Source organism: Delphinapterus leucas, chromosome 8 (genome assembly GCF_059928025.1).
Source record: "Delphinapterus leucas isolate spDelLeu-1000000601 "Yukka" chromosome 8, BTC_Dleu_Yukka2, whole genome shotgun sequence".
Lineage (NCBI taxonomy): Eukaryota > Metazoa > Chordata > Mammalia > Artiodactyla > Monodontidae > Delphinapterus > Delphinapterus leucas.
Genome location: NC_143136.1, coordinates 94,165,734 through 94,183,775, shown reverse-complemented (window position 1 = coordinate 94,183,775; position 18,042 = coordinate 94,165,734). Strand labels below are relative to the sequence as shown.

At 39.8% G+C, this 18,042-nt stretch overlaps 1 protein-coding gene across 7 annotated transcripts in view; it reads right to left on the bottom strand.

The window, feature by feature from the left end:
• Positions 1–18,042, bottom strand: part of ZRANB3 (zinc finger RANBP2-type containing 3) — a 279,900-nt gene that overhangs the window by 29,623 nt on the left and 232,235 nt on the right. For 6 of the 7 annotated variants that reach the window (XM_089916041.1, XM_089916045.1, XM_089916044.1 and 3 more), the window contains 5 exons: positions 13,711–14,125; positions 9,885–10,082; positions 5,908–5,999; positions 3,037–3,138; positions 1,721–1,863 (listed from right to left, as the gene is read on the bottom strand). In XM_089916041.1, the coding sequence (XP_089772167.1) occupies positions 1,721–1,863; positions 3,037–3,138; positions 5,908–5,999; positions 9,885–10,082; positions 13,711–14,125 (950 nt within the window). The remainder of the gene's footprint in view (positions 1–1,720; positions 1,864–3,036; positions 3,139–5,907; positions 6,000–9,884; positions 10,083–13,710; positions 14,126–18,042) is intronic. The other variant, XM_089916043.1, reaches the window with a different exon arrangement.

The following is an 18,042-nucleotide window of genomic DNA, read 5'->3' as shown; positions in this document are numbered from 1 at the left end:
TTTGTTAAGTGTGTGTGTATATGTATGTGTAGGTTTGTGTGTGTATGTATAAATACACACATATATTTTTAATGTATTTTTTACATAAAGCAATACACACTCAGGTGAAAATTCAACCAGTATAAAGAGTTGAGGCGATAGTCCAAAACTGGCAGCTCATGGATATATCCAACGAGTCAAAAGGCTTTATTTGACTCTTACAGTGTTTTATTTTTTAATCTGAATTTGAGTGACGTTAGATGGGTTATGTACTTTCTAATTTGCTATAGTTCTGCTCCCTATCCCATCCTTTTCTAGTTTTACACCTGATCTCATTCATTCATTTACAGTTCCTTGCTTTGTTTTTACTCACATGAGTTTGTAATCCCAGCAAAAAGTATAAAGTGCCTACCATCTCCACAAATCCTCTAATCGTATGGTGTAGAGTAAAACTTCTCAACAGTGCACTAGTGACATTTTGAAATCAGTAACTATTTGTTTGTTCCTGTTCACTGCAGAATTTTTAGCAATATCCCAGCCTCTACCCACTAGATGTTCCCAGTTGTATCCCCTAATCGTGACAATCTAAAAATGTCTCACAAGACTGCTACCCAGAGAAGAAACTGCCCCTGTTTGAGAACAATGTCCTAGAGAAACCTCTGATACGTGTTTCTAAGGTATCCTCCCCGACACTTACTATGTCAATGATAGCAATTATATGTTTGTGTCTCCATCCTTTTTTATACTTATCTTTACCCTTAACAATTTATCACAAACATCGTTCCTTGTTCTCGCATGTGAATACACCACAGCTCTATTTGGAAACAGCTGAAGAGATTTTCACAGTATTGCAATATAATGTAGTCAACCAGCTGCACCCCTTCACATCGCATTGATGGATTTTTTTCACCTGTGTGCATGGAAAAAGCTAGAGATCATAAAATGATGGAATGTGAGGATGAAGAGAGATTACAGGTATAAGTAGACAGCAAGAGCTAAAGGAAGAGGCTTTTTCTGCCAATGCTGCTGTTGGGTTTGGTGCTTTGTGATCTCTTCCAAAGCAGGAGTTGGGGTGTAGAATGGCTGACTGCTTTTCCTGTGAATCTTTGCTTCATGCTGAAAACGAGTCTACAGAGAATGGGGATTTCAGATCACACAAGGGGATGCCTGAGTGAGGCAAAGATGATGATGCCAAGAAAGGAAAGGTAGTGTACAGAGAGTAGAAAGGGACCTATAATGATAAAGGCAAGACAGTTACAAATGTGAGACATTTAACCTTTCCTATTACTTTGTTTCCAACCATGGGCATGAAAACTGTTAACCTTCCGCTACTTGCCTGGTAGTACATCAAACAGAACCAGCTCCCATGCTGCATGGCACCCAAGATTCACACTCCAAGAATGAAGGGCAGTTGGGGCCCAGAGGCAGGTTCCACTGTTATATCAGGTAAATGTTTTCCTCTTGTCAACCAGTAGCCCAGGCTGGGCAGGTCACAGGTCAGATCAACCTGGGACTCTGGCCTCTCTCTTGACGAGCAGGACCCATAGTGAGCAAGGCCCAGACAACTTGAATCCTTTCCAGCAGATATGATCAAGTTCACAAAATATAAGCTGTCATTTGATGTATAATTTTCTCTTAACTCATCAGGATCTCATTAGTGGTTAATAAAATGCCTCAGACCCTCCGGTAGAAATAACTATGACAAGTAATAAAGTATGAAATAAAGACAGACAACTCATACCTCCTGGTACTGTTTTGTTTGGTTTGCTGCTTTGTGATCTCTTCCAGAGCAAGAATTGGGCTGCAGAACAGCTGCCCACTTTTCCTGATCATCCTTTGCTTCATAGCAGTTAGATTACTCCATTCTCGAACAAACCTCAAAATCTGGCAGAAAATGAGATAATGAAAAGAGTGTACAGCTCGCCAGGCATCTTCCTTTGAAAGTGAGGCTACTTATAACATCTGAAAACTGATGTTTTATTATATCCCCCAAATAGGCTTTGAGTTTCACAGTTTAAGGCTTTCTTCAATTTGATGCAGTTTTCCTATCTTTATTGTGAACTATCTATGGCCAGTTCTGCATAGGTCTCGTTTAAACCATAGACTCTCTAAAGGCAGCCTTCAGGACACTCAGCCTATGTCTTTAGTGCACACAGAGACCAAAAGTGGTCTGGCTGTTGGAAGGACGCACCCCACCAGTGGCCGAGGCAAAACTGGTCTTGGGGACAGTGGGTCTTGTGGTGGTGACAGTCACAGTGCAGCATCTGAGCATCGCTTGTACCTGACTACCTAAATTCTCACAGGAAAGAAACCATCAATAATAAATCCGGCACCTTTTATTAGGGTTACCATTACTCTTACTTTATTGGTCAGTTATAGGTAATTGGCTATTTTCTGGCAATCTGAGAATCAAGATTACATGATACCAAAGAAAATAGCTCATGGCTACCTTTTCCTTTGAGACAGGTGCAGCCAACCAGGGGCAATGTTTCATTTCCGCTCAAAGGGCAAAAACATAATCACTATTTTCTTGTAAAAAGTGGTACAGTGCATGCTGGCTCAGCTCCTGCGATGCTGACCCTTCTTAGCAGTGAAGATAAATCAGCCATAGAGGAGAACTAAGGCCTCCTCAACGGGTATGTGGCCTGTGGCTGCACACAGATGCTTGCAGCAACGAATGGAGTCACCCCACGTGGTATTATCCCTGCTCTCAGAGCTTGTCAGTGTTAGAACTTAATCTACAAAGATAAAAGGTGATTCTGTCAGATACAAACATCACAGTTGCTAATCCTGTGAATGAGAAATTAAATGATGTGAGGATGATTCTATACACAGAAACAGCAAACCTAGGTGTGATCATTTGCCAAGGAAACAGATTTCATGTTTATTCTTAGCACCGGGGTAATTCATAGGCACTGCCTGGACTGATTAAAATGCAACCAGTGATTTGACTCTGCAACGGGCCACAAAGTGCTCTGCTTTTATTAAACTCAAAAAAGGTCATTAAAATTACTCAACAAATTTTCATTTAGAACAAACGCGCAGGACTATTCTTACCAGGGAGCGATTTTGTTTCAGCTGAAAGCTTGCTGGTAAATCTTCCCAAAGGTCTAATTTTATATCCAAAGGAATGAAATTACAGTTCATCTGGTTTCCATCCTGATTATAGATGAGGAAGGCAATATTAATACATTTTGTCTGTAGGCACTAATAATTATTTTAAAAGTAAAGAATTCTATTATGGCATCGCATGCCCAGTCTCCTAAAAGATAAACTGAGGAGGCTCATTCTAGACAAGACTCCACCCACACAGCTCCCCGAAAGAACGCTGAGTGGGGAAGGAGGGCCAGGCTCTCACGCCCTCTGGGTGTCCTCACTGCATTCAATCTTAAGGGTAAACGATCCCATGCAGAGGGGTGTGGTCAGTCAAATACGAGGTTTAAACATGAAGTATTTCTTTTACAAAGGGAAAGAAGAATCTTTGTATACGGAAATCCACTGTATAAACAATAGTTGAACCCACATTCTATAGAATTCTCTCAGCCAAAAGGTAACGTTACAGTTCCCACATCACTTTGGGGGAAAAAACATACAAAAAGTACTTACATAGTGATTAAAAGTTTAGATATGTAATCGTTACTCTACACTCCGCATTAGACACGGGATTCTGGCTGAAATGAACAGTTCTTTAGAGGTATACTATTAACATGACATAAGATGCTAAACATCTGTTACTGCTCTTCCTTTTAAAGGGTGCTCTTTTAGGCACTGAACTAGGATTTTTATCCAAATTTCTGTTTCTAGATTTTATTTCAGATCTCCTAAGGTAAAAAGGAAAGCTTTCATCCGAACTCTCCTGTAGCTGTGAAAATCCCTGTTGACATTTCATCTGCTTAGTGTCTCAGGTTTAGAAAACTGATTGAGCAACATTTCATGGCAAGGGGACATGTAAGTATTTAGAAGAGTCATAAAAATGCACTTGAGACTAGTGCACAGGCGGGGCGTTCGAGCCAGAATGTGGGTCAGGGAGGCCACGGTATTTGCCCGGCGGTGGGCACACTCCGCTCTCTACCAGGAGTTTGCAGTTTCTCTCCGGTCTCCACCCAAGGGGGAAACACCCTGATCAGATGATCCAGGATGCAGAGGCTTCACTGCGAGTAAAAAGTTTAAGGGCTTCTGAATTCCTGTATGTGCTCTGCCTGGGGTCCGCCTTCCGGCTTCTGGACCTTCCAGCCCCTGGGGCATCCGTTCTCTGTTATTCTCAGATCATGTAGACACGATGGTCTGAGAAGCACAGCCTGGAACTCCCCATATGAGGGGACAAGGAAGTGCAGGCACTTAGACCTGTCTCTAGGTGAGCAGAGGGGTCCTTGGTGCTCCCCGAGTCTAGAGGTTCCACATGGTGGACCAAAGTCCAAGCCTTTAAGGGGAACGTGTCCTGTCTTCATTCTCAGTATCGCTCTTGGTGGTGGTCCTACAGTGGAGGCTGCCTGGGGCTTCTGGTATTCAGGATCCTAGCCATCTCTAATCTTCTAGCAGTATCTTCTAATATTCAGTTAGAACTGAAGATTATTACGTGGTACACCATCTATCTGTATCTAATATTTGGTTTAGCAGAAAACCCATAACTGTGTTTGGGCAGCTCCAAATAAGTTATCTTTAAAAAGGCATTCTGAGATTTCCCTGGTGGTCCAGTGGTTAGGGCTCCACATTTCCACTGTGGAGGACAGGATGGGTGAGGGTTCTAGCCCTGGTCGGGGAACTAGGATTCCGCATGCCGTGTGGTATGGCCAAAAAACAAAACAAAACAAAACAAGACCAAAAAGGCATTCTTTCAATAGGGTGACCCATGAGTTTAAAAACGCACAAATACTATTTTATGATACTTATGAAGATTAGAGGTTTGAAACCGTAGAACAAACAAAAGTGTTCATAATCTTAGCAATTTTTTCTCTCAAACACTCACACTAGTTACTCTCGACCAAAGATTCTCACATGGTCTGCAAGACCCTTTCAGAAGATCCAGAGAGTCACAAGAGTTTTATAATAATAGTACAACATCATTGGCCTTTTTCACTCTCATTCTCTTATGAATGTACAGTGAAGTTTCCCATGCACAGGCAGATCTGAGAATCCCACTGTCTTCTGAGACTTCAGAGGAAATTGCTAAAACTGTAAAACAATGCCACTTTCCTCACTGAACACTGTTTTTGTTTTGTCAGATATAATTAGTTTTCATAAAAATATGCTTCTTCTATAAATATATAATGGACTTACTCTTAAGCAAATATTTTAAAGTGTTTCCATTTTAATTTCAAACAGTAAACATCAATAAATATAACCCACATAAACAAAAGCTCTTTGGGTCCTCAACAAATTTTAGGAGTGCAGAGAGGTCCTGAAAAGTCTGAGTGCTGCTAACCTGGGCTATGGCGGGAATAGGAGCAATCATATTATTAAAGCTTCCTAGGGTTTACTCCACACGGATGGGCAGGCTTAGACTTCTGTAAAGATGCTACTGCTGCTGTAGCTGCAGGATCAGTGCAGGAGCCAACTCTGAGTGAGAGCTCATGACGGCCAGGCACTGCGCTAAGTGCCCTACAGGAATTAGCTTATTTTGTCCTGGCAACAACTCCTCCATATTTTACAGTTGAGGAGACTGAGGCACGGAGCAGTTAAGTACTGTGTCCAAGATTCCACAGTTAGTGACAGATTTGAACTGAGGCACCCTGGCCCTGAAGTCTACACTCTTAACTACTATGCTGTTTACCTCTCATTGCCTTTAGATTTAACAGAGGAATTTGAAAATTAGCTTTAAGGAGGAAAAGAACTTGATGCCTATCTCATTGCTAATAAAATTAATTATCTCCACTGAAACATGAAAAAAAGAAGCCTTTTGTATGTTTCCAGAATCCACATGATGCTTACCTTAGTATAGACATGAATCCGGTCAGTGTTCTTACTCGCACAAAACATTAAGGTATCACACACTGGCAAAGTGTCCGTACTCTTCAACTGTTCTAATAAACAAGATAAAAAAGAACCTGAAGGAGAATCTGCCCTCTGTCCAAAACAGCTTATTCTAATCTTCTGTGGGTTAGGATGATAAAATGGCTGTAACAAATATATCAACATATTTGACAAAGTACATGTGTCTGGGTGTGAAATAAAACATGGTAGGCCATCTAAGAGCATATTGGCTTATGTGGTAACCAGTTGCTTTGAACTGTTGCTAATGACCCAACAAGAAAAAAAGAAATTCAGCATTCGCTAAAAAGATAAGAGTCAGGCATAAGGGAGAGTTTCCTGCCCCTTAAGAGTCCTTATCGATCTTGAAGGCTTCTAGAATCTATTCCTGTTGCTAGAGAGGGTTTAAGTTAAGACTGAATGAGCACCATTTTGATTATCAGCAGCAATACAGCTATGTCGAGGGCCACCTAAATGACTGATGGCCTATGGCCTGGTGTCTCACATTCACAAAAGGAGATGAGTGGAGAAGCCTCCTTTCTGATAATCCCTCTTTATTTTTCCTTTCTCAGTCCTACTGACCGATATATTCTTCAAGAGAAATAGGGTTATTCAAGCAGATCTAAATAATAATTACAGTTAGCACTTATCAAGCACTTAAAATGTGCCAGGTACTGTTCCAAGTACATATATTAACACCTCTCAGAAATTAAGTAGGGCATTTTACAGAGGAGGAAACTGAGGCACATTAATCTGCCCAAGGCCACTGGTAAGAGACCAGTAATCTGGCTCCAGAGCCTGTGCTCTTAACCTCTGCCATAGTTCCTCAGTGACCTTTTAAGGTATTTTTCCAGATCTAGAAGTCTATGATTTGTTTGAGATTCTATTTAGCAATGTCATCTATTTTAATTTTTCTAATCAAGGCATCAGTCACTTTACAAACTTGGATTGTGGACTGTTCCCATATTTCATAAATTCAAAATGTACATTTTTTCCCACACTTTAACATCTCTGAAATTGGCATGCCTTACAGTCAATAATCGTGGCATTTTACAACCATGGTTGGCCAGGTGGCAGTTGTGAGGAAGTTGTCACTGCCTGAGCATAAGCTTAGTCATAACTACAATATCGTTGTCACTTTGACACTACACTTGAGATACAAGCATTGTTATTACTGAGTATTAAGTTTAATTACCTTTAAAATGTCTTCAAAATGTTTCACTATGGTTTGGGATTGAAATGAAAAGTTATCATGTATACGAAAAACTTGGACACAGAGCAGAAGAGCATAAATTTGTTATTAAAGAAGCAACTATGTATCACCAGAGGAATAACCAGAATTTCTCATTGAGAAATTTCTTATTCTTGCCAAGGAATAACCAAGTGCTTCACGGGACCTAAGAAAGGGAGATCACTGCAAACAGAGAAAGATGTTTTATATTTGAATACTGAAATGTGCAAAAGGGTTGTCTATTACATGCCAAGCAAGGCAAGGGAAGGCAGGAGAAGCTGCCAGATCCCTCAGAACAAATGAAAGTGATGTCAAAGCAACAGAGGGTCTTATGATCTGGTCTGGGCTATCATTAATTTATTGTGTCGTAGCTTAATTGACAGTTGTTTTCTTTTTTAATGTACATAAAGTAAGTGCATCTCATAATCACTGTGTCTCCAGATTTGAAGAACTACGGTTAATGCATTAATGCTTAAAGATCAGAAGGCATTCTTTGATAAAAAGCATTACGAGAACAACTCCAAGTCAGCTGACATTCTCGGTAGCTAGTAGCTACATTAGGGGACATATTTTTCTTTTCATTGTTTTCATGAAGTATAATTTAATGGTTTGAAACTACAGATAATGTATCTTTTGAAGATACAGCCATCCTTCCAGACCCCTAGGATTCCAGTTAGAACAAAACTACAGTTCCAGCGTGGTATATACCGCTCTGGTTCTAAAAGAGCATATGTGGATAGAAGAAGCATTTTACTATAATGTGCCTTCTCTGTCTTCCTTCTGTTTTTCAAGTAAATTCATGTTAGTGAGTAGACGTGAAGCATACCGCTTTTGTGGCGGTCTCAGCCCAGTGATTTGAGAAGTAAAAAAAAAAACAAAAAAAAAAGAGAGAGAAGAGGTAATAGGTATGGGGGAAATGCTGGCATTGTCTATTGGATGAGGTCAATGCAAGTTTCACTAGCAGAATAGAATTTTTAAAAGTTTAGTGATTTTTGGATACCAAGGGGGAAAAGGCGGGTAGGGTGGATTGGGAGATTGGGATTGACATACATACACTACTAGGTATAAAAGAGATAACTAATGGGGCTTCCCTGGTGGCGCAGTGGTTGAGAGTCCGCCTGCCGATGCTAGCGGTCATGGGTTCGTGCCCCAGTCCGGGAAGATCCCACATGCCGCTAAGCGGTTAGGCCCGTGAGCCATGGCCGCTAAGCCTGTGCGTCCGGAGCCTATGCTCCGTTAACGGGAGAGGCCACAACAGTGAGAGGCCCGCGTACCGCGAAAAAAAAAAAAAAAAAAAAAGATAACTAATGAAAACAGACTGTATATCACAGGGAACTGTACCCAATGCTCTGTGGTGACCTGAATGGGAAGGAAACCCAAGGAAGAGGGGATATATGTACACGTGTGGCTGATTCACTTTGCTGCACAGCAGAAATTAACACAGTATTATAAAGCAAGTATACTCTGGTAAATAAATAAATAAATAAAAGTCTAGTGATTTTTGAAAAGTATGTGTAAGTAAAGCTAACATATATCTTCATCAAGGGACCAATTTGTAACTAATACGCCAGTATTTCCCTGCCACAGATGGAGAGACTCATGGCCCAGCTGATGACAATTGCCAGTTGCTGATTGTGGGTCTGATGTTTAGTTAACTGAGCAGTACGCTATCCTAGAGCAACAGCTTCATCAGCACTGGAGGGACTGTCACAGCAAGAACAAGGAAACTAGAGACAAAGAGTCTGAGTCTACATTGTCTACTTAAAGGCCATTAAAATTAACAGATCTAAACAGGATCCATTGTAAGATAGTTCTGGGAAGACCTTGAGGAATTAGAGGGAAGGAAAGCTGAGTAAAGAAGAAAGGAGGATGCCCTGAGCTCAGAAATACTTAAACGAACATTTCATTTTAGAGCTATGAACCCAACTCTAAATTATGTATGTTTAACAGCAACTACCTTAAAAGAAAAACTGACAGTCCATCCCAACCATTTTGGGGTTGTTATAATGAGAACATCAACCTGTGGGTTACTATGGTTACCAACGGAGTAACAAAGAAAATAACCCAAAAGTACTCACAATCTTTTGCCAGTTGGCCCATAAAGAGTGATGTATGACATATAGGCTGGTATTTGCCAACCATCACAGCTATAAATGATGAATGGAAACAACAAAAAAGTAAATAAATCTGAGACACTACATGGCTGGTTCCAAACACAGTCATGATTCACACAGTCTTGAAATTATTAAAAAAAACACAAAACCCTCAAAACCCTAAATATAAAATATGCCAATTAATTGTAGCCATTTAAAAGAAATTCATGTGTGAAGGGTTAATGACCTCCTAAGTGGCTGTTAATAATCTGTCAATCTTACAACAATCCACATGGTCCAAAGGAACCCCCAAACATTAAAACCACCCTCTCACCGGGAGAATGGGCCAGGCTCGGTGGAGGCCGGGCAACAGGCCTGAGATAGTACATGCGGCCACGTATGGGTTTAGCTCTCTGTGTAACATCTGAATGTCAGCAGCTCTGCTCTTCCAGCCATCTGGTGCTTATGTATGTAGTTACAAGTAGTTGGTATTTTTAATACAAAAGGGAATACAAGGAACCTGGAACAAGGTAGTAATCGCAAGTCTACTAACAGTATTATGTGTCTACGTATATGGTTATTATTTGGATCCTGGAAATGGAAGCAAGACTTACCATCACCTGGCTGGGGTGTGAGTCTGTCCTCACCCTCAGTTTTTGAAACTTCTTCCTGGCTCTCAGCTAACGGTTCAGGTGCTGAACGTGCAAGGACTTGTTTTTCCCTGTCAGAACTAGTCCATAGTTTTTCGGAGGTGTCTTTCCGAGAATCATCTTTCTCGTTTCTGTTTTTATACTGGGTGTGGTGGAGGCTATCTATTTGTAGAACAAATTTGTACAACAAATAAACAAATTAATTTGTTTATTAAAATCAAACAAATAATTTACATTTAGGTAAAGTCATTATGTACTCTAAGCCCAATATAGAAAAGTAAGGTTAAAAAAAAGTCACAGCTAGGTTTTATAAAAAGAAACAAAGTCAACAATGTTTGTTCTTTCTTTCAAAACATGCATCGGGAGTCACTAAATACCAAGTACTACTCTAGGTGCTGGAGAGGCAGAGCAGAAGACAAGACAAGACAGAAATTTCCCTGCTTCCTGGGGATTCCATTCCAAGGGGCAGAAATAAACAGGTAAACAAATAGGATCTTTTCAGATAAAGAGAGTAAGTGAGTAAGGGGATGGGGTAGGAGGAGAAAAGTCAGCAGGCCCTTTTGAGCTGAGAGCTGCTCAGGAATCTAGGAAGCCTGGCCCCAGGGGGCCTGTATTCTTAGATTAGATTCTTAGTGTAACTGGAAGCCATTAAAGGGTTTTAAGCAAAGGAATGTAATGATCTGAGTTTTTAAAGGATCGCTCTGCTGTGTAGAGAAGGACCAGCCTCAGGGAGGCTTCTGAGGTCCTGAGAGAGAGATGATGGTGGCTTCCAGTGGGACGGTAGCAGTGAAGATGAAGTGGCTGGAATCAAGATATATTGTAGAGGTTATAGTAGCAGAACTTCATGAAGTGGCAGGAGAGGGAAGAATCAAAGATGCTGCCTCTAGGTTTTTAACACGATGTGGGGAAGATGGGGGGAGAGATGATTTAGTGTTAGATGTGGTGGTGGTGAATCAAGAATTCCATTTTGGACAAGTTAAGCTTGAGGTACCCATTTGGACATCCAGGTGGAGATGTTACATAGGCCACTAGATACATCCAATCTGGAATTCAAGATACATCCAATCTGGGCATATGAGCTATAAGATGCTGAGTATAAGCACTAGCTGTTAAGAACAAAGCACAATACTAGTGTTCAATGTATATTATACCAAATTTTATCTAACATACTAGAGACTGCGTTAGCAACCTTTATAGGACTTTCCAGTCCTATATCCTAATATTGTTCCTTTAATTTTTTGAATTCCACTGTTTCCTCAAACTGTTATACAGCAGGTATTGATTTAAAAATTTGGATGAATTATGGGGGGGGAGGGATAGTTAGGGAGTTTGGGATAGACATCTACACACTGCTATATTTAAAATGGATAACCAACAAGGACCTACTGTACAGCACAGGGAACTCTCCTCAATATCATGTAACAACCCAATTGGGAAAAGAATTTGAAAAAGAATGGATACATGTATACCATAACTGAGTCACTCTGTCATACACCTGAAACTGACACAACATTGTTAACCAATTATACTCCAATATAAAATAAAAAGTTTAAAATAATAAACTAAACTAAAATGTAGATGGATTAGAATTAATTCTGCTTTTTAATGCTTTTGGGACGCATCCACATCAAGTTTGGAAATCATTATGTCAAACTGCAGTAGTATTAATCTAATAATTATAACTATCATACACAGTAATATCACCATTACTTAGAATACGTATTGCTCTTGGGGACTTCCCTGGTGGCACAATGGTTAAGAATCCGCCTGCCAATGCAGAGGACACGGGTTTGAGCCCTGGTCCGGGAAGATCCCATATGCTGCGGAGGAACTAAGCCCGTGCGCCACAACTACTGAGCCTGTGTGCCACAACTACTGAAGCCTGCGCGCCTAGAGCCCATGCTCTGCAACAAGAATAGCCACCGCAATGAGAAGCCTGCACACCATAACGAAGAGTAGCCCCTGCTCACTGCAACTAGAGAAAGCCCGCGCACAGCAACGAAGACCCAACACAGCCATAAATAAATAAATAAATAAATAAATAGATTGATTTAAAAAGAAAAGAAAGAATATGTATTGCTCTTAATCAGACTGTTTCATATTCACAAAAGGTGTTTTGTTTTTCTTAGACTGCTTGACAGTTTGCTTATTAAATCATGGTTCTAGAAATCTTCATTGCTGCTCTTAGTATCACAGAGAAAAATCAGAACTATAAAACCCTATTAGGGCTTCCCTGGTGGTGCAGCGGTTAAGAGTCCACCTGCCAATGCAGGGGACACAGGTTTGAGCCCTGGTCCGGGAAGATCCCACATGCCGTGGAGCAACTAAGCCCGTGCGCCACAACTACTGAGCCTGCGCTCTAGAGCCCGTGAGCCTCAACTACTGAAGTCCACATGCCTAGAGCCCGTGCTCCGCAACAAGAGAAGCCACTGCAATGAGAAGCCCACACACCACAAGGAGGAGTAGCCCCCGCTCGCCGCAACTAGAGAATGCCCGCACGTTCAGAAACAAAGACCCAACTCAGCCAAAAATTAAAAAAAAAAGAAAAAACCCTATTAAACTATGATTTTTATTGCTCAGTCACTCAATTTATAGACTTCATGTGAACTGATATTATTTTGTAGTCACGAGATATTTTATTTTTATTGCCTGTAGCAGTTGGAAATTGAATGAGATAATGCAAATTGTGGGAGATATTATATGGAATAAGCTTGTGGCTCCAATTTAGTTCACAGACAACAGGTGTCCACATTACAAATATAACTACCCAGATGGCAGACTTGTCAGTTTTGGTAGGAACACCCAGAATTGAAGGAGGAAAGACTCAGCTACTGATTACATTTTCTTTCACATCAAAACTAAGGCAGAGGAGAGCAAGGAAAGCAGGAAGGAACTGGAGCATCAGAGCTTCTATCTCTGCTGAGTCTTCGTTAATGTCAATACTCAGAAGAATTCACATAAGATGGAAAAGTGGATGTGTATAATTATTACAGTTGATAAAATTTTATTTTATTTATGATTTTTTCCAGTTTCCAAAACGGTCAACTTGGCATTTTCAGTTGCCATAAAAATGGTCTCTAAAATTGGAAACAAAAGGAATACTAATGATCTTTTCTTAAGACAACCACAGTTGTTAATAATCATTTCAAAAATAAAACATCAGAAAATGGCATATCATGCTAGAAAAATATACTCTGAGGTATGTTTATGATTTCTAGTTTTAAATAGCATGTTTTAGAAAAGAATAAATTCATAAAATAGACATGAAATTGGTTTTTAACAGAAGATCTATAGAGGAATTTTTATGATTTGTCATGGAAGAAACATTGGCACAATGAATATTTTACTAGGCAAAGAAGCTACGCTGGATTCATTTTGCTATTAAAAATAATAATCTGTAATTTATTTAAAAACAAGTATTATCTACAAAAGAAAGAAAACAGCAGGTCTATGACTATAAGGCATATTTGCTGCCATAGCAACAGAGCTTCTATTCCTGCCCACTGAATTCACATCCTGTTGGCATTAATCAGAAATGTCCATTTGTGCCAAATTAATGCCATGTCACAGACGCTGGGGGATACACATTCTTGACAGAACTGGGAGATTTTCACATTCCACAAGGGGATACATTCACAGTCTTCACTATGTGAAGTTCTTCCTCCAGCTTAAAAGCTAAAGTTGGTACCCAGTCACACAGATCTCTGATGATAGCAGTTGTCTCTAAAAGCACAGGTTATCTGAGGACACCACTGCCAGCCCCCCTCATGGTTGCCCTCTGTGTACTCACCAGCACTGCCCTGAGGATTCTCACACATTTCACAGCAAGGTAACCGTGAAGTTACCTTGTTATTAATATAGCTGCAGAGAGCACACTGCCAGCCCTCACCAGGAAGGGGTGGAGTGGTGGCCTGGGCCTTGGCCTCACAGACCCTGTCCATGAGCGGAGCTTTGGTCTGCCTGGGCTGGGATGGTTTCTCCTCCAGGGGACTGCAGTGGTCACCGGTGGTGACTGATTTCATTATTTTAGCTTCAGGTTCAAGATCACTTTCATAATCTCTTGTAGCTGTTTTTCCAAGGTCTGCAGGTACTACAGTATTTTTCTCCTGGAAGACCCTTGATTCATCACAGGAGGCCACCAACTGTCTCTTCTTAGGGTTTGGTAAAAAGAATGATCGAATATCATGCTGTTTTTCTTTTTCAAACTAGGAAAAATAAAGGTATTAAATTAAGAGGCTATTGAGTATGTTCTTCCTAAATGAAACAGGTTAACAAACTCTTTTCATTAGCCATATTCCTTTATCTTTTGAATCCCTTGTTGGAAATGAATTCAATCATGCAATGACTCTTCATATATCCATACATGTAGAATACCACCAACACCTCCATATACTTTCTGTGTCTAACTCTTTTTTAGCACTTACAATGTGCCAAGTACTTTACATAAATCAACTCATTTAATCCTCATGCCAGCTCTGTGAGGCAGGTACTAGTACTGTTATTCTTCCCATATTTCAGATGAGGACACTAAAGCTTTAGAGAAGTTAGGTAACTTGGCTATATGAGTTATGTAATAAAAATATACTTTATAAACTATCTGCTCTAGATGTATGTCAAGGAAAGGAGGCAACTGTGTGTTTAAAAATTTCAAGTCAATCAAGACCTAGAAAAATGTTTTCATGACCAAACTATAAACACGAACAATGTTCATAAACAATATGTTTTTCATATTAAAATACTTTCCTGACCAGGGAGCATTTTTCAAATAGCATTAAAGATATCAATTAGAACAGCTTCTTTAATAGACACAGTTTAATAATTATCTTTTTAAGAAATATATCTCTCTTTTCTAAGAAAAGCAACTTCACTGTCTCATGTTTTTCATCTTCTTTTCAATGTGTAAATCTCAGTCTCCTAGAGGAAGGAGGATACCCATCTCCACAAATGATTAGCCAGCAGTTAAGGTAAATTAAAGGAGTTAATTTTAGAGCAGTCCTGCTAAGGCCTGAATTGGGTACCATGGTGGGCACACACTGTGCCAGACTGCATTTCCAAAAATGGTCATATACCAATTCTTATCCCATTTCGTGTACTTGCGACATTGACACACCTACATTTAGAGGTGGGGTCTGTGTTCCTCTCCCTTGAACCTGGGTGGACCTTTGTATCAGTCTCAACCAGCAGAATGCAGTGAAAGTATCACTGTGTGACTTTTGAGGCTAGGTTCTAGAAGCTAACGTGGCTGCTGGCACTCTGTCTGTCTCTTCTTCTCTGTATCTTTTGGGAGGGACACTAGCCTTTGAAAACACAGCCAGCATGTTGTGGGGAAGCCCAGGCCACACGGAGAAACCACGTATGGGTATTCAACCTGACAGCCCCATGTAGGCCCCTAGGTGACAGCCAGCATCCATTATCAGACATGGGAGTGAAGAGGCTTTCAGATGTTTCCTGCTCCCAGTCTTGGGATCTTCCAGCAAAGGTCCCAGTCCTCATGGAGCAGATACGTCATCTCCATTGTACCCTGGTTGAATTCCTTATCCACAGAAACCATGAGAAATAATACATAACTATTGTCGTTTTAAGGCACTAAGTTTTGGGGTAATTTGTTACGCCACGATAGATTACGGAGACAGACGCTATAGATAATGACATCCAAATATTGCAAAGAGATAGTTTACATAATAAATCTTATCTTTCTTTCTTAGTAGTGTTGCATAAGAAAGATTTAGCCAATTAATGGAGACAGAAGGATTAGTGGTTACCGGGAGCTGTGAGAAAGGGAAACAGGGAGTTATTGCTAAATGGTTACAGAGTCTCTGTTTGGGGTAATAAAAAAGTTTTGAAAATAGTGGTGATGGTTGCACAACATCGTGAATGTAATTAATGTCACTGAATTATACACTAAAAACGGTTAAGATGGCAAATTTTACGATTATATATAATCACAAATTTTTAAATTTCAAAACAGGTTAAAAAGGTAAGAAAAGAAGAAGGAATATTTATGTTGTTCCCATATTGGTAAAATTAAAACATATATTATAGGAAAAAAGTCCCACCCCCCAATAATGTACAACTTTGATTTTGTACGACTGTTATTTATATATTCTCATATACTATTAAAAAGTTATCTAATAAGTTGCCAAAGTTACAGAATTTAGATTAAAATATAAAGAATGAAATCAGTAAGACAAGATTTTTAAAACAATGCACAAGGGAAATTCTAAGAAAGGGTGGAGGAAAGCAGAGAGATTATCAGACTAATGGAGTTTGGTGTTAAAAAAGTAACAAGGATACAAAGAGAGTTATGTATCTAAAGAGAATGTTCTATTCCATATAATAGGACTGCAAAGAGAGCTTATAGAATTTTGAAAATATTGGCAAATGTTCAGCAAATGTGAACAAATTCTACCGGCTATTTCTAGTTAAACCACAATGATTTTACAAGGCAGGTTAACTTTCTGAGTCCCTGTACATGTCTGGAAATGAATGACCTGATTTTGCCCTAACTCTCAGTAGTTTTGTTGGGCATACAATTCTTCAAAATCTTTAAAGACATTGCTCTATTTCTTCCAACATCTGATGATACTGACAATGTTCCTTTGTAGGCTGCAAACTCTTTCTTCATTTTAGAGGCTTCTGGGGCCTTTTTATCCCTGGTATTCTAAAATTTCACAATGATCAATGTCTATATATCTCTATCTGTGTCATCTACATCTATATGCTTTCTGCCCAGCACCCTGAACACCTTATTAATTTTGTATAGTATTGATCATCTTTAGTTCTTAGAAACTTCTATTCTTCCTTGATAGTTTCTTCCTCTTCATTTTATCTTTTTCTGGAATTCCTGTTAGCAGAATGTTGAACCTAGATATTTATGCCATCTTTTGTTCTCATATTTTCCTTCCTTTTGTCTTTTTACCCTCTAAACTCTTGGTGTTTAGCTCTATTTTATCTTTCAACCCTTCCATAACATTATTTTAGTTTGGCAGTCATATTTTTAACATCTGTGTTCTTTTTTTGTTTTGTTTTTTGTTTGTTTTGGCTGCAGTGCGTGGCTTGCAGGATTCCTAGTTCCCCGACCAGGGACTGAACCCCGGGCCCCGGCAGTGAAAGCGCTGAGCCCTAACCACTGGGAATTCCCTCTAATATCTAGAAGTTCCTTCTTGTTCCTTTTTTTAAAAATAGTATTCTGATTTTATTTATATTTGCAATATCATCTCAAATCTACAACTACGAATTAGTTTTTAAAAAGTTATCTCTATGATCAATTTTTGTATTAGTTTATTTTTGTTCACATTTTTCATGCCACAGATTCCTTCCTCAAATTTCCAATGACCTCATACATAAGAATGAAGGAATAGAAGGGTTGCCTAGGAACTTAGGACACACGGGGCTTATCACCAAGTAGATCGAGTAGGACATACTGATTGAATGCGAGGGGTGAGGAAGATGGAGGGGACCACAGTGATACTCGGACTCCATTGTAGGGATGACATTTTCAGTTACTGTAATAGGGAATATAGGAAGATAAATGGGCTCATTAGAAGGCAAAAAGAGAAGAGGTAAGGAAGTAGAAGTTCATTTTTAGACATGTGTGAGGACTGGTGTGTGCCAGGGTGGCGAGTTCCAGGAAGCAGGTCCAGAGTTCAAGGGGAAGAGACACCTGGAGTTGCACGTGTGGGAACCACTGACATACAGAGGTGGTTACAGTCAGAGGCCTGGATGTCATGAACAAAGGGAGGAGGAAGTAAGAAAAGGTAAAAGTCATGGACATGAGCACAGGGACATTAAGGGTGGAACAAGGAGGAAGAGATACCGAGGAAGGGAACAAACAGAAGGAACAGTAAGAAGGGTAGAAAAGCCAGGAGAGTAGTGGCTTTAGTGTGCCTGTGTTTTGGTTTCCATTCATTATCCTAGGTACTCAGGGAGCATTTCAATCAGAAAAACCCATGTCCTTCAGATCTGGGAGATTTTCTTATATTATTTTTTCTTCCTCTGTTGTCTCTGTCTTTTCTTTCTGGAATTCCTATTAGGCAAAATCTTCTGAACTGATCATTTGATCTTCTTCACTTTCTTGCACACTTTTCCATTTCTCTTTGTTTTACTTTTTGTGTGATTTCCT